We start from the raw sequence: 27,802 nt of genomic DNA on the forward strand, positions 1-27,802 counted from the left end.
GCGACGGCGGCCGGGAGGCGGAAGTGGAGCTTGTTGTGGCTCGGCCGTCTGCGCGAGAGGGCTGCCGCTGCTGAGGCGGCGGCCGCGGCTCTGAGGCGGTGGCGGCGCTGCCGACCGCGGGCCGCTCGGCCTCTGGGCTCGGCCCGCAGCCTTCCCCGAGCCCGCTGGGGCCCACGCCGACCAGCGCCTGTCCTATGAGTGTGTCCCTGGTGGTCATCCGACTGGAGCTCGCGGGTCACTCGCCGGTCCCCGCTGACTTCGGCTTCAGTGCCGCCGGTGAGTCCGCGGCCTCGCGCAGGGCCGGCGGGTCGGCTGCCCTCGCTCCACCCGCCCCCGGGCTGCCAGGTGCCTCTGCTTGTCGTCGACCTCGCTGCGAGAAAGCGCGGCCTGTGGTGGGGGATGCTATGCACCTTTTCCAAACTGGCAGACAAGCCAGTGCCTAAATGATTTGCCCAAAGTCAGGTGTGAGTGGCTGGAAACCGGTTCTAACCCAGCTGGGCCCGAGAATCTGACGTCTTCACCACCGGTCACAGGCTTCCACAGTGGGCCATGGGGCTTCCACTCTCTCTTGATCGTCACAACATTACCTGATAACATTGAGACTCCTGAGGTGGAGGCAGTCAGAGTTACAGGGAAACCTGTCTAAGCAGGTTTGTCTAAACAAACAAACAGAAAAGGTGGGGGGGAGGGTGATTGCTTGGTGTCTGTCAGACCTTTGTCATGCCAAGAATCAGACGTGATGTCTAATTTGTGGCATACGGACTAATAAATCCGATAAGTTGATGGAAGAGAGGAACACTTAACTCAGTTGGTGAGCGGGGCTGGTGCTTGTTCTTGGAAGTGTCTTCAAGGGATACTCGGTGAGTCCAGCCTTTGGAGCTACAGTGGAAGATTGTTGTCCCTTGAGTGTGATTTATTTCAAGGTTATATGCAGTTTTCAAGGACTCAAAGTGACCCCTAGTTCTGAAAGTCAACTGCGTTGGCACTAGGTATCTTCTTGGGCCCAGTCATGAAGACATTTATGCAACAAAGATAGACTGAGAGCTGTGTGCTAGAGTGGTGGGGTGAGGGCTGGGCAGGACAAGCCCGGGTCTGCCTCAGAGCTGATTTAAGGTTGTCTAAGTCACAGCTCGGGGTTTTTGAAACACCGTTTATTCATGACACTTATATTTTGGCCGCAACATAGGCACAAAGTTTCTCATGGTAGTTCGTCTGGATATGATCGCTGTGGAACGTTCTGGAAGGTTTTTATTCCTGGAGGTTTGTTTAAAGTTCACTAGAACAGCCCCATGTTTTGGACACCATTGGGATGGACACTGTCTGACTGTTTTATGTGTGCCGCTGTAGGAGACCTAGAGGGACTGAGGCAGACACTCACTGCAAGGACGCCTTACCCATTTGGGGGGGAGGAAACCTATTGATTGGACTGCTGAGAAGTAAGGGCAATTTGTTCTGTCATCAGGTATTAATCTTTCATGTGTTCTTCAGCTGGGGAGATGTCCGATGAGGAGATCAAAAAGAAGACACTGGCATCAGCTGTCGCCTGTCTAGAAGGGAAGTCACCAGGAGAGAAAGCAGCAGTCATCCACCAACACCTTGGCCGTCGGGAAATGACCGATGTGATTATTGAAACCATGAAGGCTGGCACAGGTATGCCCTCAGGAAGCCTGGCCTTGCTTTTGTACTGAGCCCCCGGCTTTGTGTGTGTGCGCGCGCGCGCGTGCGTGTGCACTTTGTGTGTGGTTGTTGGGTTTTTTTTTTTTTTTGGATCATGAGGTTTACCTCTGGCTTTTTTTTTTAAACTCGCTTATCTGAGAGACGATCTTATTTATCCCAGACTGACCTCAAACATGGTATGAAGCCAAGGATGACCTTGAACTTCTAATCCTTCTACCTTCACCTCCTGAGTGTTGGGATTGTGTGTACACACCACTACATGCAGTTCATGTGGTGCTGGGCGCATGTATGTCAGCTAGCACTCTACCAGCTGAGCCCTACTCCAGCATACTTTTTTTTCACCACTTGTGTGCTTTACATGATTTTGAGAAGCCATGTTTCATTGCCTTTATTTTTTTTTTCTAAATAAAATTGGGTGCCGAGGTACCTGCCTTTTGTCCCAGTCACTCAGTGGGCTGAGGCAAAAGGGTTATGTATTTAAGCCCTGGAGTTTGGAAATAGATAACATAAGAAGATCCTCTTTCAAAAGAATAATAAGGATTGCTTGATTTTTAACAAAGTGGATTCTTTTTTAATTAGTTAATTTTTATTTTATGTACATTGGTATTCTTCCTGCTTATATATGTGTATATGGGTGTCAGATTTCTTGGAACTGGCGTTATGGACAGTTGTGAGCTGCCTTGCCTTGTGGGTGCTGGGAATTGAACCCAGATTCTTTGGAAGAGCAGCCAGTGCTCTTAACCAACAAAGTAGATTCTTAACTCTGGTGGGAGTGCTCATTACCACTAACTGGGCCCCAGATGGGCAGTACATCCAGGTAAGCCAGCTGTGGCCTCCCTGCCCTGCTGGCCTCATGGCTAAGGAAATGGATGCACTCTGCATCTTCAACGTAGGTGTGATGAGAACTGGAAGGTCTAGTTTTCAGAGAGCCCTGATTGTCTCACTGAGGAGTATGTGGCAAATGTTTACCAGCTTGCGTTGGGGTGCTGCTTGATGTGGGAGGAGCCCTTCTTGGGTTTTGAGGATGTTAAAAGAGTTTTTTGTTTGTTTGTTTGTTTTTACGAGAGTATGAGATGTTTTTAAGCAGAGAGAGCTTTAAATTTAAGATGTTCCCAAACTTAGCAGTTCTTCCCATATGTTTTTGTTTTTGTTTTTGTTTTTTGTGACAGAGTCTCTTGCTGTAGCCTACAACAATAGCTCTCCCACTTCAGCTTTCTAGTGTTGGGATTATAGCATGAGCCATCATACCTAGCATGAATGGTTCTTATTGCAATACACTATAGTTTCTCTGTCATAGTTTACTGTTCTAGCTTGGAATTCTAACTTTATTAGTCACCTTCAGCATATTTGCAGCTGTTGTGATCTGCTAATTTTTACTTTTGTAAGATGAGTTGAGAGACACAGTGGAAGAAAAGAAATCTTCAGCAGCCCCCCTCTCTGCCCAAAGAAGTAGAGAGCAGAATGAGTCTGTGAACACGGCCCCAGACTCTCCATCCAAACAGCTCCCAGACCAGATTTCCTTCTTCAGTGGCAATCCCTCTGTTGAAATCGTCCATGGCATCATGCACCTGTATAAGACAAAGTAAGAAAAGCTCTTTTTTTGCAGACTGCTCTGATTTTGATTTGAGTGTTTAGGAAACACTGTGGGCCTGAAGTGAGGTCGACAGCTAAAACTTTGACAGCATACTGTCATCAGGTACTATGGACTAGAGAGTTCTGAAATGCTTTGCATTAGGTAGTGCTGACTGGGCCAAAGCTTTCCCTACTCAAAAATAAATGTGTACTGTACTTAAATGCTTCGGAAAATATTCTTTTAGCTGTTAAGTGTGGATATTGATTGGGGAATTGCAAACAGAATGAGCCAAAGTATCACATGTTCATGTGCATACCACAACAATACCAAAGCTGCAAAGCCAGGCAATTTTAATTAGAATACCTCTTTTGATGACTTTGTTTTTTTACTTTGTTTTGAGGTGTGTGTGTTTTGTTTTGTTTTGTTTGGAACAAGGTCTCACTGTATAGCCCTGGCTGGCATGGAACTCAGAGATATTCCTGTAAAGATATTAACCAGTTGGTCTGGATTTTTTCAGTTTTTCCCTGTATTTTAAAACAAACAAATAAATAAAACCTTTCTTCTGGAAGCCCAAGGAAAGGAAGCATTTAGACAGATAACCTACCAGTTGGATCTTCAGCTCCTGGATAGCATAACTGGTTGATGTCTCAACAACTATTCTTGCCCTAACTTGTTTTCCATGCCCCTCTTGGGACACTGAAAAACAGCCAGTCATCAGGTAGCCATTTTGGATCCTAGCTGTCATGTCAGTTTTCAGCGTATGAAAAGCAAATTGCGTTGTAGAAGTTTTTTCTCTCTCTTTCCCAGCTGTTAACTCCATAGCACTTTTTGTAATCTTCAGTCATATCTTCCGAGTTTAGAATTCCGACATAGATTTACAGCTCTTAAGACAACTTCACAGTAGCGCTGTGCCTCATAGTTTTTCAACAGTAGATTATTATTCAAAAATTAAAGGAGCCTTGGATAGCTCAATTGATAAGGCTTCTGACCCTGAATCTGAGAGTTCAGGATTTAGTTCCCTACTGCCTTTAGAGGCTGCCTGTGGAAGTTTAATAGTGGCTCAGACCGTGGCTCAGAATTCAAACAAAAAAGAAAGCATTTAGAAAATTAAAAAAAAAAAAAAAAGAAAGAAAAAGAAACAAAAATTAAAGAGACTAAAACACAAGCCTGGAAAGATGGCTCAGAGGTTAAGAGCACTTGCTGCTTTTACAGAAGACCTGGGTTCAGTTCCCAGCACCCATAACATGGCTCGCAACCATCTTTAATTGTTGTTCCGGGGGATCCATGTCCTCTTCTAAGCACCAGGTAGTACAGAGACATATACGTAGGCAAACACTCATACACATAAAAAGGAGAATAAAATATTGGGTCTGGCTAGGATAGTTTAACAACCGTTTATGTCAAGATTGAAAATTCTGAAGAGGAACTGAACGGGGTGAATGCAATTAAAATACATTATGTGGAAGATTGTTTTAGATATTGAAAACTGGTGGGGCAATGTGGACTGTGGACTAAAGCTTGCCTTAAAGTGTACTGCAGACACGTGGAGGAGGATTCAGGAGTAGGTATAAGTATATGTTTTCAAGTAAACTCACAAGCTGTTTAAGTTAATTTGTGAACTATTAGCCATTTTATATTTTATATCTTCTTGGACAAAAGAATTATTTGGTTGGTTTTCTTCAAACTCTTCAAGATGGTCTTATTGTCTTCCTCTTAGTAAGATGACCTCCTTAAAAGAAGACGTGCGACGCAGTGCCATGCTGTGTGTCCTCACCGTCCCTGCCACCATGACCAGTCATGACCTCATGAAGTTTGTTGCCCCATTCAATGATGTAATTGAACAAATGAAAATCATCAGAGACTCTACTCCAAATCAGTATATGGTGCTGATCAAGTTCAGTGTACAGGTAAAAGTTAAGATGCTAGATTTTTCTCTGCCACAGACATGCTAAGAGAAATTGTGATACCAGTTGTGTGTGGTTTATGCCCGAAATACATTACATGGCCTCTAGGGTGCAGTCACTGTGGTTGTGGCCCATAGCTATTAGAAATACAATTATAGTGGCATTTTTTTTTTTTAATAGGGTCTCACCTGGCTGGCTTGGTACTTGCATTAAAGACCAGGCTGGCCTGGAACTCAAGAGATCTGTCTTGCCTCCCAAGTGTTGGGACTGGAGGTATATACTACCACACCCAACAAAAATAAAAACTAAGATGACCAAGCCAGCCATGAGTTGAACCTGGAATCTTCTGATCTTTATTAAAGGCATTATCCATTGTTCCAATTGCCTGTACTCCCATAATTTAAAAAAAATTAATTTATTTTTATTGTTAATTTTTGTGGTTATGGAGATTAGTCCCAACACCTCACACATGCTAGGTAAATGCTCTGCTACTAACTATGTCCCCAGCCCTTTTTTTTACTTTTTTATATTTTATTTATTTTTCATTTTGTTTATTTTTGTTGTTGTTTGTTTTTTGTTTTTATTTTTTTTTTCCTGAGACAAGGTTTTTCTGCGTAGTCTGAGCTGACCTCGAACTCACAGATATCTGCCTACCTCTGCCTCCTGGAGCGCTGGAATTCTAGGCATGCGCCACTGCGCCCGGCTTCTTTTTTTTTTTTTTTTTTTTTTTTTTTACTATTTTTGACAGGGTCTCACTAAGTTGCCCAGGCTGCCTTTGGTCTCACCTAGTAGCGCAAATAGGCATTGAACTTGTGATCTCATGTATCAGTCTCCCATGTAGCTTGATGACAGACCTGAACCACCACAACTGACTCATGGTTTCTATGTATCAGATTGGGTGTGAAATCCAGTGTGGCATTTGCTTTTCCAGTGGTAATTAGTCCAGTAACTTAGAGCCTCAGCACTTCTGCAGTCGGTGTCACTGTACTATTTGTCATTGTCCCCACTTCCTTCATTCTCTGTTCACAAGATGCTCTTTGAGTGCAGTGTCCATGGAGGCCAGAAGAGTGTGTCATATCCCCTGGAGCTGGAGTACAGGCTGCCCTACTTGGGTGCTGGAAACAAAACCCTCTATACTATCTTTACTACCTAGCCATCTCTGCTTTCCTAGGTTCTTTTTTTTTCATTCTCTCCTTGGTTTTTGTTGTTGTTATTGGTTTTGTTGTTTTTTGAGACAAGGTCTGTGTAGTATTAGCTGTCCTGGAACCCGATCTGTAAAGCAGGCTGACCTTGAATTCACAGAAATCCACCTGCCTCTGCCTCTGAGTGCTGGGATCAAAGGCATGTGCTACCACAACTGGCTCTAGAGGGTTTTTTTGTTTTGTTTTGTTTTGGTTTGGTTTTTAAATATTGATGTTGATTGGTCTAATACTGAAGTGTTAAGAATGGTTGACATTACAGAGAGGCAGATGCCCTGAAAGAACAGTGATGTTCTTAGACCTGAAAATGCTTGTGCAGTTTTCAATTAAGAAGGTTTTGTCATTGTCTCTTTCATATCCTGCTTTATAGCATATTGCTTCGTAAGAGCTGTGTGTGTGTATGAACATAAAAGTGAAGTGAGCTTTACTACTACTCATGTTGCCAAGGAGCTGTTCCAGCTTCGGCTTGAGTCAGGCTTTGGTTGTGTTTTTATATCCTGTGATATTTGTCCATTGAAATTTAACTACATTGGCTGGGAAGTTCAAGGACAGCCTGGTCTGTAGAGTGAGTTTTAGGACCACCAGGATGACACAGAGAAACCATGTCTGGGCTTATTTTGTGGGATGTGGTGGTTTATACCTTTAATCCTAGCCCTCAGGGAGCAAAGGCAGAGGGGTCTCTGTGAGTCTGAGGACAGCCTGCTCTACTTAGTGAGTTCCAGGACAGCCAGGGCTAAGTAGAGAGACCTGTCGCAAACAAAACAAAACATTTTAATTTTATATGTGTAGGTATTTTGCCTGCATGTATGTCTGTGCACCACTTGTGTGCAGGGTCCATGGGGGCCAGAAGAGGACATCACATTCCTCCGGAGCATGAGTTGCAAATGGTTGTGAGCCCTGCGTTGTTGAACTAACCCTGGGACCTCTGAAAGAGCCGCCAGTGCTGTTAACCACTGAGTCATCTTTCTAGCTCTTGACACACGTTCTTAATTTTCCCAGTGGTAGGGAACTTTGTAAAGTCAAATTAACAACTGTATGCTCTTAGAACTCCGCAAATACACACAGAACAGGTGTGAATAGGATCCAACTAGTCACTTCCCAAAGTTAGATCTGAAGTGTCATGTGAAGGTTGTAGCTTGAGTCCATATACAGGCAGCTGTCATGTGCTCGCTCCCCTGATCCTCACAGGGGAGTTTTTCATGAGGACTCAGAAGTCTTCTAAATAGTTTATCATTTCTGTTGGCCCTGCTGCTGCTCTGTTTACTTTTTGTGTATGTATGTTGGCCACAGTCACTTCTCTCCTACCATGTGGGTTTCAGGAATCAAACTAGGCTGTCACGCTTGGTGGCAAGTGCCTCTGCCCTCTGCACCATCTAGCTAGCCTCTGTTCTCTTAGCTTTCATTGGAGGTTCATGGATCATATGACCTTCAGGAAATTCAGTCTTAGAGGAAGAAATTTATGTCATCAAGATATGAAAACAAAAATGTGCAGGACAGGTGACCACTCAACAGTGTGGTGGGCTTTCTCCCTGTTGTGCTTAGTTAGGACTGCCTAGCACTCTGGTCTTTTTAAAAGTGAAAACACAGCTGGGCAGTGGTGATGCACGTCTTTTATCCCAGTACTCGAGAGGCAGTGGCAGGTGAATCTCTGAGTTTGGTCTACAGCCTGGTCTACAGAGTGAGTTCTAGGACAATCAAGGCTGCACAGAGAAACCCCAGGGGTGTGGGGGGAGGACAACGTACATTCTGAGCCCTGCAGCTAGTCACTGTGTCAGTGAGGAAGAGGAAGCCCTGATCATAATGGGTTGGCCTTTTTCTGAATTCCTCTGAAGTACAATTACAAAAGTACAAACAGCAAAAACCAAAAGTTGGATTCTTTAAATTTTTTGGTTATATACAATTCTAACATTTTGTCTTCTTTTGAGACAAGGTTCCCTGACCTCAAACTTTTAAAAAAAAAAAATTGTCTTAGATTTAGTTGTTTAATTTTCTATGTATGAATCTTTTGCCTGCATGTATGTCTTATACCATGTGTGCATCATCCTTGGAGCTTAGAAGAGGGCATCTGATCCCCTGGAGCTGGAGTTAAGGGTGGTTGTGAACCACCATGCAGGTGCTGGGAATTGAACCTGGGTCCTCTGCAAGACCAAGTGCTCTTTACTGCTGAGCCATGTCTCCAGCCCCTGCACTCAAACACTTCATTTCCTTGTTTGTCTTTTTGAGACAGGGTTACTGTGTAGTCATCACTATCCTGGAACTCAGGTCTGGCCTTGAACTAGGAGAGTTCTGCCAGTTGTGTGTGTCACCACTCCGGCTGCCCTCAGACTCTCTTCTGTCTTCTTCAGCTTCCCCTGCACTGGCATTGCACCCAGCCCTATGCAGCATTTTAACAGTGTAGAGTTTTCGTTTTGTTTGAGACAGTCTCTCTCTAGGTAGCCCTGGCTGTCACTGTGTAGACCAGGCTGGCCTCAGACTCTCAGAGATCCACCTGCCTCTGCCTCCCTAGTGCTGGGGTTAAAAGGGTGTGCCAGCACCTTCTGGTTCTAGCCTGCAGTTTTAATACCTACATTGTAAAGAGGATAAAGAGACAGATTTTTAAATTTTATGTGTACATATGTTTGCCATATGTATACGGTACCTACAAAGACCAGAAGAGGATTTTCTGAAGTTACAGCTGGTTGTGGGTCGTCTGGTTATGGTGCTGGGGATGGCTCAGGTCCTCTGGAAGATCAGTATGTGCTCTTAACTGTGGAGCCATCTCTTTAGCACCTGTTTATAGGTTTTCATTGCATTGGGGTGTGTGCATGTGTGTGTTTGTGCTTGCACACATGAGCGTGTGCGTGTTTGAGAGCATGCCACAGTGTTCACGTGCAGATGAGATTATAGATTGCAGACGTTGCTCTACCATCTGGGTTGCAGGAATTGAACTCATGTTGTCAGGCTTGATGGTGAGCACTGCTGAGCCATCTTGCCAGCCTTAAAAGTACATTTCTTTGGTGTAGATGAACAGTTCCCTCAAGAATAGAATAATGAGTTGGGTCTTTTGCTTATCCTTTCTGTGATGAGTTCTGTCATTTGGTGAGCACTTAGACAGCTCCTGATCCAAAAAGGCCTCTACCTTTCCAGCAGCTGTAGTCAGTGCCTTCTGTAGAAGATGAGCCTAGCCTCCTCCTAGCCTAGCTGCTCCCTCAGTGAGCACCACAGCCTCATCCAATAGTGTCTCCAGTAACCCTGGGAGATGGGGAGAGTTGTCCCACAGCCAGCTTTACAGATTGAACTTAAAGTTCACTGCCCCTTCAGTAAAACAACATCAGAATTGACTGCCTTTCTCAGAGCTCAGTTCACTGGCTTATATGAAGAAAGCATAAATAACCAAAAATCCAAATCGTGAGGCTGGAGAGATAGCTCAGCCTCTAAGAGTGCTGGCTGCTCTTGGAATGGTTCTGAGTTCAGTCTCTGGCAACAATAAGGCAGCTTATGACTGGCTGTAACTACAGTTACTGGGGATCAAATGTCTTTTGGCCTCCATAGGCACTGCATGCATGTGGTACACATACATATAGGCAAAACACCCTTACATATAAAATAAAAATAAATTAAAAATCTGTGAGATTACATCATTGGAGTGGAATTAAAAACTGTTCAAGAGACTTGTGGTCCTTGTGAGATTGAGCCCCTGAAAAGGAGAGCCAGGTTTGGTAGAACAGCCTTGAATCTGGTGGTGGAAGTCAACAGTGCAGTTGTTTTGTTTTTGAGGAAGCTGCCCTCATCCCCCAAGCAGCTTGTCAGCATTAGTAGGGCTGAAGCAGGCAGTTTCCTATGTTTGGGCTAATGCCCCTATGGGAGTGAAGTCTAGGCCTCAGCCCCCTGCTGCTGTGAAAAACTGAGTTTAAACACTGGAGTTGTCTTGTTGCTCTCCACTAAGCCTGAGCCAGGGTTTGATTTGCCTTTACTCTTTATATCTCTAGTGCATCCAGCCTCCACCATGAGAGAGCACAGCTTGTTATGCTAAAGGCTGGTTAGTCTTGGTTTTGAACAGCCATGTGGGGAACTAAACCCTGGACCCTGGTAAGAGCAGCCAGTGCTCTTAACAGTTGAGCCATCTCTCAAGCCCCAGTCTTAGATACCTCGACCTGCACTAGGAATCCTGACTTGTGGTATTGGACCTTCCTAGTGGGGTGCTTATTCAGTTTACTGAAGAGGATCTGGGTTTTCATCCATACTGGTCCTTATACATTAACACGGATGCTAGTTTTTAAATTTGGTTTTATTTTGTTTCTTTTTGTTTTATGTTTCAGGACAGGGTTTCTCTGTGTATTCCTGACTATCCTGGAACTAACTGTATAGACCGTGCTGGTCCCAAACTCAGAGATCTGCCTGCCTGTCTCCCAAGTGCTGGGATTAAAGGCATGTACTGCCAGAAGTGTCTCCTCTAAACCACCACAAAAACAATGACTAGGGGGAAAGAACTATCCAGGAGTTTGCTGGTGGTAGCAGGTTGAATTTTTGCAGTACACAGCTCTTGCTCAGCACACTGCAACGCCTTCTGCCGTGTAAGCCAAACCTCTCAGCAGCCTGAACACTGCGCTGCAGAGTCTGCTGACTTGATGGCTCAGGGCATGCAGTGCCTAGTGCTTGCCTCTTCTTCTGACTGTAAACATGTGGGATGTGGGAGCGGGAAGGGTAGCTTCCTTGACCAGCCTTTCTTTTTGCCTCTCCCAATGGTGTGCACAGGCTGATGCGGATAGTTTCTACATGGCATGCAATGGCCGCCAGTTCAACTCAATTGAAGATGATGTTTGCCAGCTGGTATATGTGGAAAGGGCTGAAGTGCTGAAATCTGAAGATGTAAGTGTGAAGACTTCTTATGTCTGAAGAGAAATGTTGCCGACTGGTATAGAATTGAATGTCAAGATGCTTGCAGAAACATCCAAAATAGGCCTTACTGTGGAGATTGAGGGTAAAGACAAAAGACAGGTTCTGGGGTCTCAGAGAAAAGTGGAACAGGGAGGGCCAGCTAACAGTGTGGAGGTTACTTTGGGCTGATGGGATATTGACAAATTGGATGGTGAAGCTTGGTGGTGATGGAATAGTTGGTGTGATTTTGCTGAAAGCCAGAGTTTAAAATGGAGACTCTTTCCAGCTAGGCTACGGGGTGGGAGTGGATGAATTCACAGGTGGCATGGCAAGTTCAAAGCTAACCTGTACTACATTGCAAGGCCCTGCTTTAAAAAAACAAAATGGCAAATTATACCCTTTTTTTAAAATGTAGAAAACAGGGTGCTGGAGAGACAGCTCAGAGATTAAGAACACTGCCAGCTCTTCCAGAGGTCCTAAGTTCAATTCCCAGCAATCACATGGTGGCTCACAGCCATCTATAATGAGATCTTGTGCCCCCTTCTGGCATGCAGGCATACATGCAGGCAGAACACTGTATACATAATAAGTAAAATCTTTTTTAAAAAAATGTAGAAAACAGGTATGGTGGTACATGCATGTGACCCCAGCACTCAGGAGGCAGAGAATAGAAACTGGTGAGTTGGAGGTCAGCCTAGGCTATGTAACAAGACCCTGCCCCCAAATCAAAGTAAGGAGAAGACTGCATTGTTGAAACCCAGAACAATGGAGTATTGTTTGGAGCAGAAAGAAGCATTTTTCTTCAAACTGTTAGCCCTAATCTCCTTTCTAGCTTTTTTTAGGTTTTTCTGTGTAGCTGTGGCTATCTAGAAACTCAATGTGTAGACCAGGCTAACTGGAACTCAAAGAAATCCACCTGCCTCGGTCTCCTAGTGCTAGGAATAAAGGTGGTCTCCACCATGCTCAACTTTTTGTTTTCTTTTTTTGAGGCAGGATCTCACTGTGTAGCCCTGGCTATCCTAGAATTTACTGTGTAGAGCAGGGTGGCCTTGAACTCACAGAGATCCTCCTGTCTCTGCCTCCCGAAGGCTGGGGTCCAGGCTTGCTATCCACTTGTTCTGGCTCTCATCTGCAGCAGGACAGCTCCCTGGAGCTGGCCTGAAGTACTGGCTCACTTGGTTGTTTATAGGTTCTGCTCTGGAAGCCAGAGGGTCTCCGTGTTGATTTTCGAGTTCCTTCTTTTTCAAGGAGACATAAGAAGCAGGTTCTCTAATGCCTTTAATCCTAGCACTTGAGGCAGAGGAAGGTAGACCTCTGTGAGTTCCAGTCTAGTATCTGGTCTACAAAGTGAGTTCCAGGACAGCCATGGTTTCACAAACTCAGCAGATAAAGTTGTTTGCCACCACAAAGCCTGCTGGCCTCAGTTTATTCCACAGGGCCCACCTGATTAAGGAGAGAACCAACTCCCGAAAGTTGTGTTCTTTCCACATGTATGTAGGTACATGCTATATATACATATACTAGCACACATAGTCTCCATTTTTCTTTTGTTTTTTTTGAGACAGGGTTTCTTTGTGTACCCTTGGCTGTTTTGGAGCTCACTCTGTATATCAGGCTGGCCTGTAACTCATCAAGAGATCCACCTGCCTCTGTCTCTTGAGTACTGTGATTAAAGGTGTGTACCACCACCACTCAGCCCACAAAAATGTAATTTGACAAGATTTACGCTAGACCCAAAAGCTGGCTACAATGATGGAGGACTAGAATCTGAGCATTAAAGAGGTAGAGCTAGGGGCTGAAGAGATGGCTCAGCATTTAGGAGTGCTTACACAGGTCAGGTTTTCAGCACCCACATGGCACCTCATAATGTCCTGTGACTCCAGTTCCAGAGGATCCAGTGTCTTCTTCAGATATTCATAGGCATCATAGATATTCCTGCATGCACATGGAACACACACATACACTCAGACATAGACATATAAAAATTAATTTTTAAGAATTAAAAAGGTGGGCAGCACATGGTGGCAGAGGCAGGCAGATCTCTGTGAGTTTGAGGCCTGGTCTACAGAGCAAGTCTAGGACAAGCAGGGCTTATTACAGAAATAAACACTGTCTCAAAAAAAAAAAAGGACCCCCCCCCCAAAAAAAATTTTTTTTTTAAAGGTGGTGGCAAGAGGATTAGACCATCAAGGCCTTCTTCAACTACTTCAAAAGTTTGAGGTCTGCCTGAGTTAACAAACTCTACCTCCAAAACAGACAAACAAAAAGCAGGATTTTAAAGGAGGTGGGGTTCTGGAGAGATGGATCAGCAGTTAATATCTTTGGCAGCTCTGTGGAAGACCTGGGTTCAGTTCCTAGCACCCACAAGATGTCTCATAACCCACTGTTAATTCCCAATTCTAGGGGATCTATTCCCCTCTTCTGGACCTCATGGTCATTGCACATATGTGGTACCCAGACATGAATGCAGGCAAAACACCAATACATATAAAAAATTTTAAAATTGAGAGCTGGAGAGATGCCTCAGCAGTTAAGAGCACTGGCTGCTCTTCCAGAGATCCTGAGTTCAATTCCCAGCAACCACATGGTGGCTCATGACCATCTGTACTGTGGTCTGATACCCTCTATTAACTTTCTGGTGTGCAAGCAGACAGAGGATTCATGCAAATAAATAAATCTTTTAAAAAAATTTAAAAAGTTGAATCTCAAAGAAAAGAAAAAGCAGATGCCAAATGTGGCCACACCTCTGATCTTAGTTTTTTCAGAGCTGTGTTAGGAGGCTTGCTGAGAGTTCCAAGTGAGCCTAGTCTAGAGTGGGTGCTGCAAAAAAAGAACAATAAAAGCAACAGGAAGTCTCTTGTTTAAAGAAGAAGATGCTAAAGGATGAAGGTTGGGGCTTAACCAGATATTTCCTGTAGGGCGCCAGCCTCCCTGTGATGGACCTGACGGAGCTCCCCAAGTGCACTGTGTGTCTGGAGCGAATGGACGAGTCTGTGAACGGCATCCTCACCACACTATGCAACCACAGCTTCCACAGCCAGTGTCTACAGCGGTGGGATGATACCACGTGAGTGTAGGGGTCCCCTTTATGACCCCTTTCCAGAATTGAAAATAGCCATCAGCTGCTAGTCTTTGACTCTGCAAAGCTGCCATCTCAATAGTGATGAGACCTCAATATTTCTTTCAGGTCTTGTGGAAATTGTCATCTGTTTCTATTTTTATTGGTGTGAGTGTGTGCGTAAGTTTATGTACACCACATGCATGCAGGTGCCGCAGGATGCCAGAGCGCAGCATATCCCCTGGAACTGGAGTTAGTAGGTGGTTGTGAGCTGCCATGTGGGTGCTGGGAATGGAATCCAGGTACTTTTTCTCCAAGAGCAGAAAAAGCTCTTACCACTAGGCCATCTCTCCAGTCCAAAATTATTCTTCAGATACCAAGACTTTAAAAATCCTTTTCTGGCCTCTGTGGGCACGTACATGTGCATATGAATTCAAACACAGACACATAAGAAAAAAATGAGCCGGGTGGTGGTGATGCAGGCTTCTAATTCTAGCACCCAGAGGTCTAGCACTCAAGAAGGAGAGGCCAGCCTGGTCTACAAAGTGACTTCCAGGACAGTCAGGGCTACATAAAGAAACCCTGTCTCAAAATAAATAGATTGATTGATAGACAGAAAGACAGACAGATAGATAGACAAACAGACAAGACAAAGATAGAAGAAATTGTTGAAGCTTAGGGCTGGCAAGATGACTATATAAAGGTACTTGATGTCACATAAGTGAAGGGAGATAGCACCAGTTCCACAGACCTGTCCTTTGACCTCCACACACAGATTAAATAAGTAGGTTGATTCAGAAGTGAATTGAAGTGACCACACCTTTAATTCCATAATTTGGGTTGGGAGTTTAAGGCTGGCCTACAGAGTGTCCTACCCCCACATAAAGGGAGGTTGAATTCAAGCATAGTGGCCATGCCCTTAATCCCGGGTAGGCAGAGCAGCTGGATTTCGGCAGGAGCTTCGGTCGTTCCGTGTTGTTCTCATAGATGGTGTAGAATGTCAAAATGTACTCATTGTGTGCTACTGAAGCTTGGTTTTGAATATTTTCCTAGATCCTAGAACATGACCTAGTCAGAGTTAGAGCTCAATATTGCTTTGTTTTTCTGTCTAGTCTCTGGCACAGCCAGCACACAGGCAGAAGAGTAACGGGAAGCCACTGTCTACCTGTGCAGCTACTCTGCCTAAGCCAGCAGCCATTTCCAGCACTGCTTCCCAGTTCCTTTCTGCCTTTCCCCCTTTCCTCTTTCTCTTCCTTTCTTCTTTCCTTTCTCTCCTCTCCCTTCCTCCTTGCCAAGTACAGTTCTTCCACTTACCACTCAGCCCCTATTTGTTGTTTTACTTGAAACGAGATCTCAGGTCTAGAGCTGTAGTTCAGTTGGTGAGTTCTTGCCTAGCATAGGAGCTGGGCAAGTTCTAACCAGGAAGCCCCGGGTTCCATTCCTAGCACTGCCTAAACCAGGCAGTACATCCCAATACTAGGGAATTGGAGGCTGGAGGACCCAAAATTCAAGGTGATCCTTGGCTACATAGAAAGCTTGAGGCTGTTCTAGTCTATGTGAAACCCATTTCAAAAGCTAACAAGGGCACTAGAGAGATCCTCAGCAGTTAAGGGCACTTCTTGCTCTTGCAGAGACCCAGCTTTGGTTCCTAGTATCTGTGCTGAACAGCTCACAACCAGCTGTAACTCCATATCTGGGAATCAGTGGTCTCTTCTGGCCTCTACATGCGCTGTTTCACATGGTGCATAAAATACACTCAAGAACACACATGTGCACATAAATCTTTAAGATCCAAAATAAGCCCTCCCTGTGTTAAGCTTGGCTACTCTGGCACTTAGTAGCAGAGGCTAGCCTTGAGCTTATGCTGTCCTCTGCCTCTCTCCTTAGTACTGGCCCTATAGGTGTGCACCACTGTACCTGCCCATCATCAGTACTAAAGAAAGTCAGTGGACCTTGAGCTTCCTTCTTACCAGTTCAGGAACTTGGCCTTCTGCCTACTTGTGCCTCTTCTGTGCTCTTTGTGACCTGGACTGAGAATGAATGGATGCTCACTACACCTTGAGCTTACTTTCTTGGTGGCAGTTTAGTCAGCTACATTTGTATTCTACTTTCCATCACATTGATCCATCAAACAAAATATATTTTAAAAAAATATATTGATAACCAGTATTAAACCAGCCAGGCACAGGGCACACGTCTGTAATCCCAGCACTTGGGGAAGCTGAGGCAGAGGCAGACAGATCTCTCTGAGTTCAAGGCCAGCCTGGTCTACAAAGCAAGGACAGACAAGGCTACACAGAGAAACCCTGTCTCAAAAAAAAATAAAAATAAAAGAATATTAGTTCCTCTTGAGTGTGATTGGAAAGGGTTACCCCAGTTGGAAAGTGCTGGCACACACCTATAGTACTAACAAATGGGAGGTGGAGGCAGAATGATCAGGGGTTAAAAATTATCTTCAGAGTAGACTACCTGAGAGGAAAAAGTGTTATGTGTATGTCTGGAGGGTGGCTCAGCAGTTAAGTGCACTGGCTGCTCTTGCAGAAGACCCAGGTTAAGTTTCCAGAATCCACACTTGAGCTATTCACAGCCACTTGTAACTCCAGCTCCAGGGGATCTGAGGCCCTCTTCTGGCCTTGGTGGGCATGTACATACAAATAAAAATAAACCTTTTTTAAAAAAATTGGCTGGGAACAGGGTATGCTTACAAATGCATTTAATTCCAGCAGAGGCAGGCTGATTTTTGAGGCTGGCCTGGTCTACATAGCAAGTTCCAGGTCAACCAAGGCTACATAGTGAGACCCCCGTCTCAAAAAAGCAACAAAAATAATTGGCTGGGTGTGGTAGCTCACATCTTGAGTCTCAACACTTGGGATCAGAGGCAAGCTGGTTCTCTGTGAGTTTGACATCAACCTGATCCACGTAGTGAGTTCAGGCCAGCCAGGACTGTGGGGTGAAATCCTGTCTCGGTTAAGTAAACACATTTTAGAAAAGAAAGAAAAGGAGAGTGTAGAGAGGGGAAGGTTTATAGTCCAGGTTTCAATGCCTATATACAATCTCAGCCTTATCTTTCATGTCCTGGATAGGTGTCCTGTTTGCCGGTACTGTCAGACACCAGAGCCAGTGGAAGAAAACAAGTGTTTTGAATGTGGTGTCCAGGAAGTAAGTAATGCTGGTGGGGAGGGACAAAGAGCAGCTATATTGGTCTGGGATTTTCTTGTACCCACTGCAGCTTAGACTCTTTTGAGGATTGACTACTTTTTGTCTATACTCAGATGTGTGAGCACACAGATTCTTCATACTTTTATTTGCTATTATTCTCTTAAAAGACTGAGGTGGCCAGTTGTGGTGGCGCACACTGGTAGGATTTGCTGAAGGAGGCAGAGGCAGGAGGATCACGAGTTCGAGGCCAGCCTGGGCTACACAATTTAAAAAAAAAAAAAAAAAAGACTGAGGTGCCCACCAGTCACTTGTGAATCTGTACTTAGAGCCCTGCAGAAGCCAGGGAGGGGAGATGGTTGACCAGTCAGGAAGGATGTGTTTTAGAACCTTCTTATTCAAAAGTCTATGGAAGAAGCGCCACAGTCTTTGTTCCAAGCCATGTGATACAGGTCATGTGCTTCCCCACCCACATCACCAATTTAGATCTCCCCTTTTGGCAGAACCTCTGGATTTGTTTAATATGTGGCCACATAGGATGTGGACGGTATGTTAGTCGACATGCTTACAAGCACTTTGAGGAGACCCAGCACACATACGCCATGCAGCTCACCAACCATCGGGTCTGGGACTATGCTGGAGGTGAGTGCACGGCTGTTTCCTGACTTGCATTCTTTCCTGTGGAAACTCCTCACAGTTTGCAGTGGTGTCCTCCTTATGGCTATGGCAGACTAAGATTGCACAGTTGCTCCTGAGGGCACCAGGTTAGGGATCGCTCAGACTGAGAGTTAGAGAGACACTTTACATGTGTGTTCTTGCCACTCTCACTCTCTAAAAGTTCAAGTGATTTGACCCATTTTTAAAGAAAAATCATGCATCATTTAGATTTCTAAAAACAAAAAAATGTTTCAGAGTTGAAAGCGTAGAGAACTGGCCAGACAGTAGCAGTGGTGGCACACACCTTTAATCTCAGCACTTGGGATGCAGAGGCAGGTGGATCTCTGAGTTCGAGGCCAGCCTGAGTTCCAGGACAGCCAAGGCTATACGGAGAGACCCTGTCTGGGTTGGGGGGAACACAGAGAACTTTTCATTTTTCAGAAGCCGCCTCTGTCTGACTCCTCCTTTCTTTAGATAATTATGTCCATCGACTGGTTGCAAGCAAGACGGATGGAAAGATCGTTCAGTACGAGTGTGAGGGCGACACCTGCCAGGATGAGAAGATAGATGCCTTACAGTTAGAGGTGAGATGGCTATTAGCTGTCACTTAGCAACTGCTTTTGCTGCCTTTTTCCATTCTCTGAAGAAAGGTGCTTTGACCTTTTAATGTTGTTATCCGCCCTTTGTGGAAACTTTTTAGAAATCTTGTCATTGTTGTGAAGAATCTCCAAAATGTTTCTTTTTTTTGCAAGTCTAAGCCATCCTGTGGTATTACTTGTATGGTTGGTACTATTTTGTCTTATTGTTTCAGTGTGTTGTACCTGGTTATCTTGGATTCGGGGTCACTAGTTAAGGCAATTCGGGTCATCTTCCAAAGCAGCATAAAGCCAGAAGGCAGCATGTTCCTGTCGGTGTCTGCACAGAAGCTGGACATAGAATAGACTGAGTCAGAGTGGATCCTGAAACACCTTTCTTCCCTAGAGCCATTTATGCATAGTTGTGTCTTTAACATACTCACTTTCTGAGTTGGGGGCTTGTTCAATTAAAGGCATTTTTGAGTTTATATGTTTGAAGTAACAACACATTTAGCATAGTCAGATTTTTCTTGGAAGCAGTGAATCCTGTCTGCCAGAGACTGTTGTCTGTGCAGAGCAGTCCTGTGGTGTCTCTTGTTTTATTGGTGATGTTCTGTTGTGTATGTGGGTTTACTTTGGTTTGGCTTGAAGACAGGGTCTTGATTATCCTGTCTTCACTTCCCTGGTGATGGAATGACAGGAGCATGCCACCATGCCCACACAAAATTTTATGTTAATGAAGGGGATGTTTCAGAACGAGTCCTATTTTATGTAAATTTCAAAAAAAGAAAATTTCAAACAGGAAAACAAACCCACACCCCTGACTTTCAGAGGGAATGGACTTTGGAAATTGGCTCATTTGAATGTAGACTATTTTGAGATTCATTTTTTTCTTTAATGTATATGAGTGTATATGTGTATGAGTTTGCTTGCATGTGTGTCTGCACCATGTGCATGCTTGGTGCCTGATGAGGCCAGAAGTGGGCCTCAAATCCTATGGAACTGGAGTTATAGACTGTTATGAGCCACATGTGGGTGCTTCTCATTTATAGACTTTATAGCTCTGATAAGATTCAGAGAGTGCCCTTCAGGAAGGCTTGTGCTCTTAATAAATTACTATATTGACAGAAACGATCATCCCCTTGACATTAAATCTTTAGACTAAGTATCTCTTCCATATGAACACTTAATAAGGGTGCTTAGTAACACTTAATAAGATAAACATTTTATATATTTAAGAAATAGTTTGTCGGGGCAGGGTTATACCTCAGTGCTAAGAAATTTATCCAGCTTTTATCAGGCCCTGGTTATTCTGGAACTTGAGAGATTTGCTTGCTTCCAACTCCCAAGTGGTGGGATTAAAGACATGCTAATGTGCCACCACACCTGGCCTTGCCCACAGGTCTTAACACCCATGGCCCCATCTCAGTGTGTCTACACCAGGATCTTTGTTGTTCTTTGAGATGAAGAGGCCCTGTGTTGATCCTGGTTTATCCAAGTACAGGTGTCTGTTCATGTCACTTGTCTGTCAACAGCCTCAGAGTCTCATCAACTCCCAGAAGTCCTAGAGGCCCTACTCTGACCCGCCATCCTTCCTTAACTGTGGCCATTCAGTACTATGGATTGTGCCATCATGTAAGAGTGGAGATCCAGAGACCAAATGCAGCCCTCATTGTTACAGTTCACAGTCTAGTCAGAGGTTCTGTGGGTAAACCTTCACATCAGTGCTACTTTCATGAGTGCTACTAATAGGGGTGCAGAGATTGGGACTCTTCCCCAGGGTGCCAAGATACAGAAGTTGGTTAGAGTGGGAGGGATGTTGAGTGTAGAAACCAGAGTCTCACATAGTCAAGGTCACACTTTTTATCACTAAGCTATGCCTCTAGCCCTTAATTTTACATAAATTCAAAGCCTCTATTCTTACAATTGTCTTATTCTGGACCAGAATAAGTTTGTATAAGTGTGAATTTACACTGAAGAAGTACAGGTAGAAGATCAAGAGCTCAGGACCATCCTGGACAGTTGAGGCCAGTCTGGGCAATAAGAGACCCTGTATCAAAACCAGTCACGAAAATATTAGAAAGATAGCTCAGTTAGTCAAAGGAGGCAAAGGCAGGTGGGGTTCTGTGAGTTCAAGACCAGCCTGGTCTACAAAGTGAATTCAGGACAGCCAGGGTTTTACACAGAGAAACCCTGTCTCAAAAAAAAAAAAAGGAAGTGGTGGTACAAATTTGTAGCCCAGCACTAAGGAGATGGACCCACTGGCCACGCAGCTTAGTCTACTTGTTGAGTTCTAGGCCAGTGAGAGACCTTGTCTCAAAACGGAAGTAGACCATGCCTTAGGAATGACATGTGAGGCTGACTCTGTCTTCCCCACGTACATACATGGATGGAATACATACACAGCAGGCTGGACAGATGGCTCGGTGGTTATGAGCACATATTACTCTTCTGAAAGACCTGAGTTCAATTCCCAGCACCCACATCAGTTTACAACTGCCTGTAACCCCAGCTCCAGGGGATTCAGATGCCTCTGACCTCTGTGAGCACTTGCATTCGTGTTCATATGCTAACCCCATACACAGAATTAAAATTAAAAAAATAATAGGATACATATACAGCATTATAAAAACAAAAATAAATTTGGAATCTTGCATTTTTCCCAGCTAGATTGCAAGCTCCACTCTCTACCTCTGGCCCAGTACCTGTTGCCCTTAGTTGAACCGAATGTAAAATACTTTCTGATGAGCCTGACATGGAAGTACAAGCCTGAAGGCCCCAGTTGATAAGATTGGAAGGTTGCCAATGCCTCAAGTGTGCAGCAGCCTGGACAACAAGCAAGACCATGTCTATTCTTTCTGCATCTCTCTCTCTCTCTCTCTTTCTTTCTCTCTCTGTCTCTCTCTCTCTGTCTTTCTTGGAATAAGGCCTGTCTTTGTAGCCCTGGCTGGCCTGAAACTAGATAGATAGATCGGGCTGGCCTGAAGTGTTGGAATTAAAGGCATACACCATCATAGCCCCACAGCTCTGTTTGTTTGTTTGATGCGTTTGTTTTCTAATTTCATCTGGTTTTGTTGTGAGTATGTGAGCACCACTATGCCCATGGAGACCTTGACTCTGGAAGTACTTCTATTGGCTGTCACAGGGGTCAGTGTTACTGAATTTCAGAGTTGGTGATAGCTCTCATCTGGGTGCTTCTTCTGTTTCTAGTATTCATACTTGCTAACAAGCCAGCTGGAATCACAGCGGATATACTGGGAAAACAAGATTGTTCGCATAGAGAAGGACACAGCAGAGGAGGTAAGTGACTTAGTGAATAAAATGCCATAGGGTGACTGACAGGTGGGAGAGTGAAAGGGACTGTGAGGATCTTCGCTTTGATTTGTGATGATGGGGAGAGAATTGTTTTGTCTCTAAAAAGAAATTGTAGAGTTAAAGGGTCTTGATAGCTGGGATCGTAAGCGTTTGTACAAGAACATAAAAACAGGCAGGCAGTGCTTCAGTGACTGTCCAGCCCACTGCTTCCTCCCAGTATCCTCAATCAGGACTTCTCCAGGCAAACCCCATAATCTATGGAAGTGTATGCGAAGGTTTTGCAACATGGGTCAGCCTCTGGCATGTCAACTTGGGAACAGTGGCCTTGGAAGCTGGGTGTGCTTCTGCAGCTTTGTAAACTGAGGAAAATAAATTAGGCAGAATGGTGGCGCTTCTGTAGTCAGCCTGAGAACTACTGATTCAGAACTGCAGCTATCACATTTTAACTAAGTGGTCCATTAATGTGCCATGCATGGTGGCCTATGCCTATAGCTCTGTGTACTCAGGAGGTAGAGGCAGGAGGATTGTTTAATCCCATAAGTTTGAGGCTACATAGCATGTTTGTTTTGTTTTGTTTTTAAGATTTAATTTTATGTGTATAAGTGTTTGACTGTATGTCTAAATGTTCAGTACTGGGGCTTAATGTGTATATCTCCAACAACTACTTCTCTTAGCAGTAAATGAAGTCTTAAGTTTGTAAATGATCCAGCTAGTAACTTAATTCCTACCTACCTAGGCCCTAACAACAGTAGGAATGGGTTTTCAAATGACCCTTAGTTAAAAGTCATCAATGAAATTCTTCTGACAACCTTCCAGACAGTAGAAGTGCCAGTGCAGAGACCTTAGAGGACACTTGACTTTTCATCCTGAATAGGGTGTGATTGTCACACAGGGAAGAAAGCCTGAACCGGTATTCAAGAGCAGAGCAGGGTCACTGTCACTCATATTATAGACATCCAGGGTAGTGGGCCACTGCAGACCCACTAATGGTGTTTGTTTGTTTGTTTGTGGCTCACCCAGCATGACCACCCAAATTGCTTCACACAGACCCTTGCAAAATGAGCTCGGGACCCTCTCTGCCTTGTAAGATTAGCCACATTCCCTAAGACATGCCAGCAAAAGCAAATCAGGGCCGAGGAAGGGAAGTCCAGAGGAACATGCTTTCTTACCAATCAAAATGAGCTGGGGCCAGGGCAGCTTCTGATAAAAGCTCGTAGCACTTAAAAGGATGCCTTTGGTTTCTTATGACAGATAGCATCTGTCCATAAGTTCATGGCTAATGCAAGCCTTTTGTGCGTTGGTGTCCTTTTGTGACTGTCTGCTGTCCAAGCAGTAGAGCGTGTAGAGAACAGTGGCAGATTCTCACTTGTAGGCTTCATAACACAGTTATAGTGGTTGTGTGGATGGGCCAATTACAGGCCAAGCCCAGAACCTGTAGGCCACTTGTAGATATGATACAGTGTAATTCATTCTAGCCTGTCAGGGATGTAGGCACAGTCACACAGAGCCATGTGAAGGGTCTTGGTTTTTTGTTTTGTTTTGTTTTGTTTTTGTTTTGTTTTTTTTTTTTTAATTATTTTGGTGCTGGAGAGATGGCTCAGTGGTTAAGAGCACTGGGTATTCTTCCAGAGGTCCTGAGTTCAATTCCCAGCAACCAAGTTGTGGCTCATGACCATCTATAATGGGATCTGATGCCCTCTTCTTGTCATGCAGTCATCCATGCAAATATGTAGAAATAAATAAATCTTAAAAAATAATTTCTTTCTGCCAGGCAGTGATGGCCCAAAACTTTAATCCATGCACTTTGGAGGCAGAAGCAGGCAGATCTCTGTGAGTTTAAAGCCAGCCTGGTCTGCAGAGTGAGTTCCAGGTCAGCTAGGACTACACAGACAAACCCTGTCTTAAAAAGCCAAAATAGATTAGATAAACAGACAGACAGGCAGATAGATGGGTAGGTGGGTAGGTGGATGGAAAGATAGATAAAACAAGGCAAGAAATAAAGGATAAAGTGTGATCCCAGTGTGGTGGGTGTTAGATGTACCCCAAGCACAGGACATAAAGCTTTGGTCTTGAGTTTCACAGTGGTTTAGAGCTTGACTATGGCCAATCTTAGTCCTGGACAGGATCCCCAACCCTGCAACTGGCAGACCTTGGATCATTGCTTGTTCTGAGTCTGTTTCCTCAGAAGCTCATTGATCTGTGGCATCGCTTATTGAGAGGAGTGACTATAAAGACTGCTTGTGCACTGGGCTCCTGGATGCTGATGCAGCAACCTGGCCTCCCACCTCCCTACTCCTCTCATCTCCTCCCTACCCCTCTCATCTTCTCCTCCCCTGCTCCTCTCATCTTCTCTCAGTTTCTTTTTTTGTTGTGGTTGTTTTGTTTTTTGAGACAGGGTTTCTCTGTGTAGCCTTGGCTGTCCTGGACTCCCTTTGTACACCAGGCTGGCCTTGAACTCACAGAGATCTGCCTGCCTCTGCCTCCCTGAGTGCTGGGATTACAGGTGTGTGCCACTGTGCCTGCCTTTTCTCCCAGTTTCTAAGATATGAAATTGAGGCAGTTCCCAGTTCTGCAGCTCTTCACCTGTGGGTTGGTCCCAAGTCCTAACTTGACTCCGGCAGGTTCTTGGTAGGACTGCTTTTGCCTGACCTAAATATCATGCAGAACTTAGGTTCTTTCTAAATCTCTGAAATATGAATTAGTTCGTTAGGTACATTGACTTACAGATTGACCCAAGGCAAACATGCAATTCTTTTTTTTTTTTTTTAAGATTTATTTATTTATTTATTATATATACAGTGTTCTTTCTGCATATATGCTTGCACGCCAGAAGAGGTTACTAGATCTCATTATAGATGGTTGGGAGCCACCATGTGGTTGCTGGGAATTGAACTCAGGACCTCTGGAAGAGCAGCCAGTGCTTTTTAACCTCTAAGTAATCTCTCTAGCCCAAACATGCAATTCTTAAGGCCTCATAGCACATCAGAAAATCTGTAGAGACCAGTCTCATGGGTTTCTTTTGTTTTTCTTCTGTTTTTGAATGTTTTGGTTTATTGAGACAAGATCTCCCTCTGTAGCCCAGAATGGCCTGAGATTCACTGTACCCCAGAGTACTCTTGGCAATCCTCCTGTCTCAGCCTTGTGAGTGCTGGGATTGTGGGTGGGAGGTGCAACCCTAGCTCTTCGATAGCTCTTGGTGTCCATCAGCAGTTTCCCTGGGAACCCAGCAGCTCCTAGTCCTTGTTTAGCCTAGAAAAATGTATTTGTCGTAGTTTCTCACAATTTTTGTTGCTGTCACAATTCCTTTCAAGCGGCTTATTTGGACTTTCTGAGTTTGGTTGGTCCTGGTTATTAAGACAGTGGCAGGAACTGTCCCAAAACTGCATGACTCTGCCTGACCTGGTCCACTTGAACTTTCAGATTAACAACATGAAGACCAAGTTTAAAGAGACCATCGAGAAGTGCGACAGCCTGGAGCTCAGGCTAAGTGACCTCCTGAAGGAAAAGCAGTCCGTGGAAAGAAAGTAGGTATCTCTTACTTCTTAGCAGCCATGAATGCCAACAGACTTTTCCACAGAAGCACCTTCGCTTCCTTTCAGCATGTTCTTTATGGCTAGAGAAATGTCACAGTGACTTCTCGTTGTGCAGTTAGGGGTGAGCAAGATGGCTTAGCCACCAAGCCACTACCTGTGCGATCCCAAGACTCATGTGGTGAAAGAAAAGAACAGACTCCCACACATGGTCCTTGAACTCCACACATGGCACACTTGTATACAAACACACAGGAAATAAATGTAAAATTTAAAAAAGGTGCCATTGGCATTCCACTTGAGGTTGGTCCCATGTGGAACACCAAACTCTCTTGCAATCCATATGCAGATGGCTTTCCTTTCTGCCTGCAGTTTCTGAGCCATCTTGGCAGAGAGCTGGCAGTTAGGAAAGAGATTTTGCCAAAGCCAATGTCACAGGCTCCCCCTGGGCTGGACCTAGTGGCTAATGATGCTGAGTGTGGAGGAAAATGCCCATGAGCAGCATGACAAGAATACTTGCTGCTGCTGCTGCTGCAGTGGGCAGCATAGTTGTTGCTGGTGGCCATTGCTGTCCTATGATTCAGTGGCATGCCCTTCCCAGCATGCAGAAGGGCCTCGGTTTTTCCCAAGCACTGAAGAGGGTAAGGTTCCCTCACTGGTTTCAGTTACATATACTATAGAAGTGACAAGATTGTTTTTGTGAAGATACAGTATAATAGATATTTGTTCGTTTGAGACAGAGTTTCTTTGTGTAGACCAGAGAACTCAGAGGTCCCCCTATCAATGTCTGCCGTGTGCTGAGAATAAAGGTGTGTGCCACCACCGCCAGGCTTAGATAAAAGAACTTTAAGGGGGATATTTGAATCTTAATGTTGTTTCTCTCAAAAATAGATTTACAGGAAAGTTACAAAAATAGTTTTAAAGGTCTTCCATGAACCTTGCATCCATTTTCCTCCACCATCTAGTGAGTTTCTAATGTATGTTGTTTGTTACTTTGTTTTTGAGACAGGGTCTTATTATCTAGACCAGGCTGGCCTCCAACTCACAGAGAGCCACCTACTTCTGCTGAGATGTAAAGGCTTGTGCCACCACACCTGGCCTAATGTTTAATTGTGGACAGTTGTGTAATATAAAACTTGCCAATTGTGAGTGTGTGTTGTGTATGTGTGTTCAAAGATGAGCCTGTGCAGACCAGAAGTCAGACCTGAATGTCTTCATTTATTGTTCTTCATCTTAGTTCTGTTTTGTTTTGTTTTTGTTGTTGTTTTGTTTTTTTGAGACAGGGTCTCACTTTGTAGCCCAGGCCGGCCTAAACTCACTATATAGACCTGGCTGGCCTTGAAATCACAGAGATCTACCTGCTCTGTCTTCCTGGTGCTGGGATTAAAGATGTGTGCCACAAAACCAATCGTCAGTTTGGTCTTTTGGGATGGAGTCTCATGCTGTAGCCTATACTAGCCCTGAATTCAAACATTGCTTCTGCGTCAGCTTCCTGAGTGCTAAGATTACAGGCTGGAGCTACCATAACTGGCTTCTTTGGCATTCTGATACATAAAAATGGTACCTCCTGTATTGTCTTAGTTTGTAATTCTCTACTTAGGAGTGAGCATTGAGGACAGAGCACCCCCACTCTTGACCCTTTTCCCTCCTTTAGCAAACTCATGAGGTCAGAATGTTTGTTTCAGAGAATGCCACTTCCCTAGTGACTTCCTCGTCATGTTCTGACAGAGCTGCTGCTGCTGTGCTCATTAGGCCCTGCCCTAATGGCTTCTGAGGTCCCGGAGCAGAAAGGGACATGGAGCCATGAAACCAGCCTGTCTCCCTCTTTTGCTCAAGGTGTACTCAGCTGAACACCAGAGTGGCCAAACTCAGCACGGAGCTTCAGGAGGAGCAGGAGCTGAATAAGTGTCTGCGCGCCAACCAGCTGCTGCTGCAGAACAAGCTGAAGGAGGAGGAGAGGCTACTGAAGGAGACCTGTGACCAGAAAGACCTGCAGATCACCGAGATCCAGGAACAGCTGCGTGACGTCATGTTCTATCTGGAGACTCAGCAGCAGATCAGCCACCTGCCTGCGGAGACGAGGCAGGAGATCCAGGAGGGCCAGATCAACATTGCCATGGCCTCAGCCCCCAACCCTCCCTCCTCGGGAACTGGTGGAAAGCTGCAGTCCAGGAAGGGCCGCAGCAAGAGGGGCAAGTGACCTTCCAAGACTTGTCCCTGAGACTTCCTGGTCACCGCAGGGTGTGCTGGGACCTTTGCTGAGTGGGAGGGTGGGCCCTAATAAGTACGCCTGAGGACGAA

General features: G+C 44.8%; 1 protein-coding gene across 1 annotated transcript; it reads left to right on the forward strand.

The window, feature by feature from the left end:
- Positions 1–19: 19 nt before the first annotated feature.
- Positions 20–27,802, forward strand: Brap (BRCA1 associated protein). Its single transcript, XM_055605956.1, has 12 exons — positions 20–276; positions 1,489–1,650; positions 3,064–3,259; positions 4,968–5,157; positions 11,088–11,201; positions 14,129–14,277; positions 17,352–17,427; positions 17,928–18,066; positions 18,556–18,665; positions 21,867–21,956; positions 25,392–25,495; positions 27,338–27,802. Exons 1-12 carry the CDS (start codon positions 195–197, stop codon positions 27,699–27,701), a joined length of 1,776 nt encoding a protein of 591 aa, XP_055461931.1. The 5' UTR covers positions 20–194; the 3' UTR covers positions 27,702–27,802.

This window comes from Psammomys obesus, unplaced genomic scaffold (genome assembly GCF_907164565.1).
Source record: "Psammomys obesus unplaced genomic scaffold, mPsaObe1.curated_primary_1811, whole genome shotgun sequence".
Lineage (NCBI taxonomy): Eukaryota > Metazoa > Chordata > Mammalia > Rodentia > Muridae > Psammomys > Psammomys obesus.

Coding starts and splice junctions, on each gene's coding strand:
- Brap (XM_055605956.1), top strand. CDS start 195: ATGAGTGTGTCCCTGGTGGTCATCCGACTGGAGCTCGCGGGTCACTCG. Junction 3,260..4,967: donor ATGCACCTGTATAAGACAAA/GTAAGAAAAGCT, acceptor TCTTCCTCTTAG/TAAGATGACCTCCTTAAAAG. Junction 25,496..27,337: donor AAGCAGTCCGTGGAAAGAAA/GTAGGTATCTCT, acceptor CTTTTGCTCAAG/GTGTACTCAGCTGAACACCA.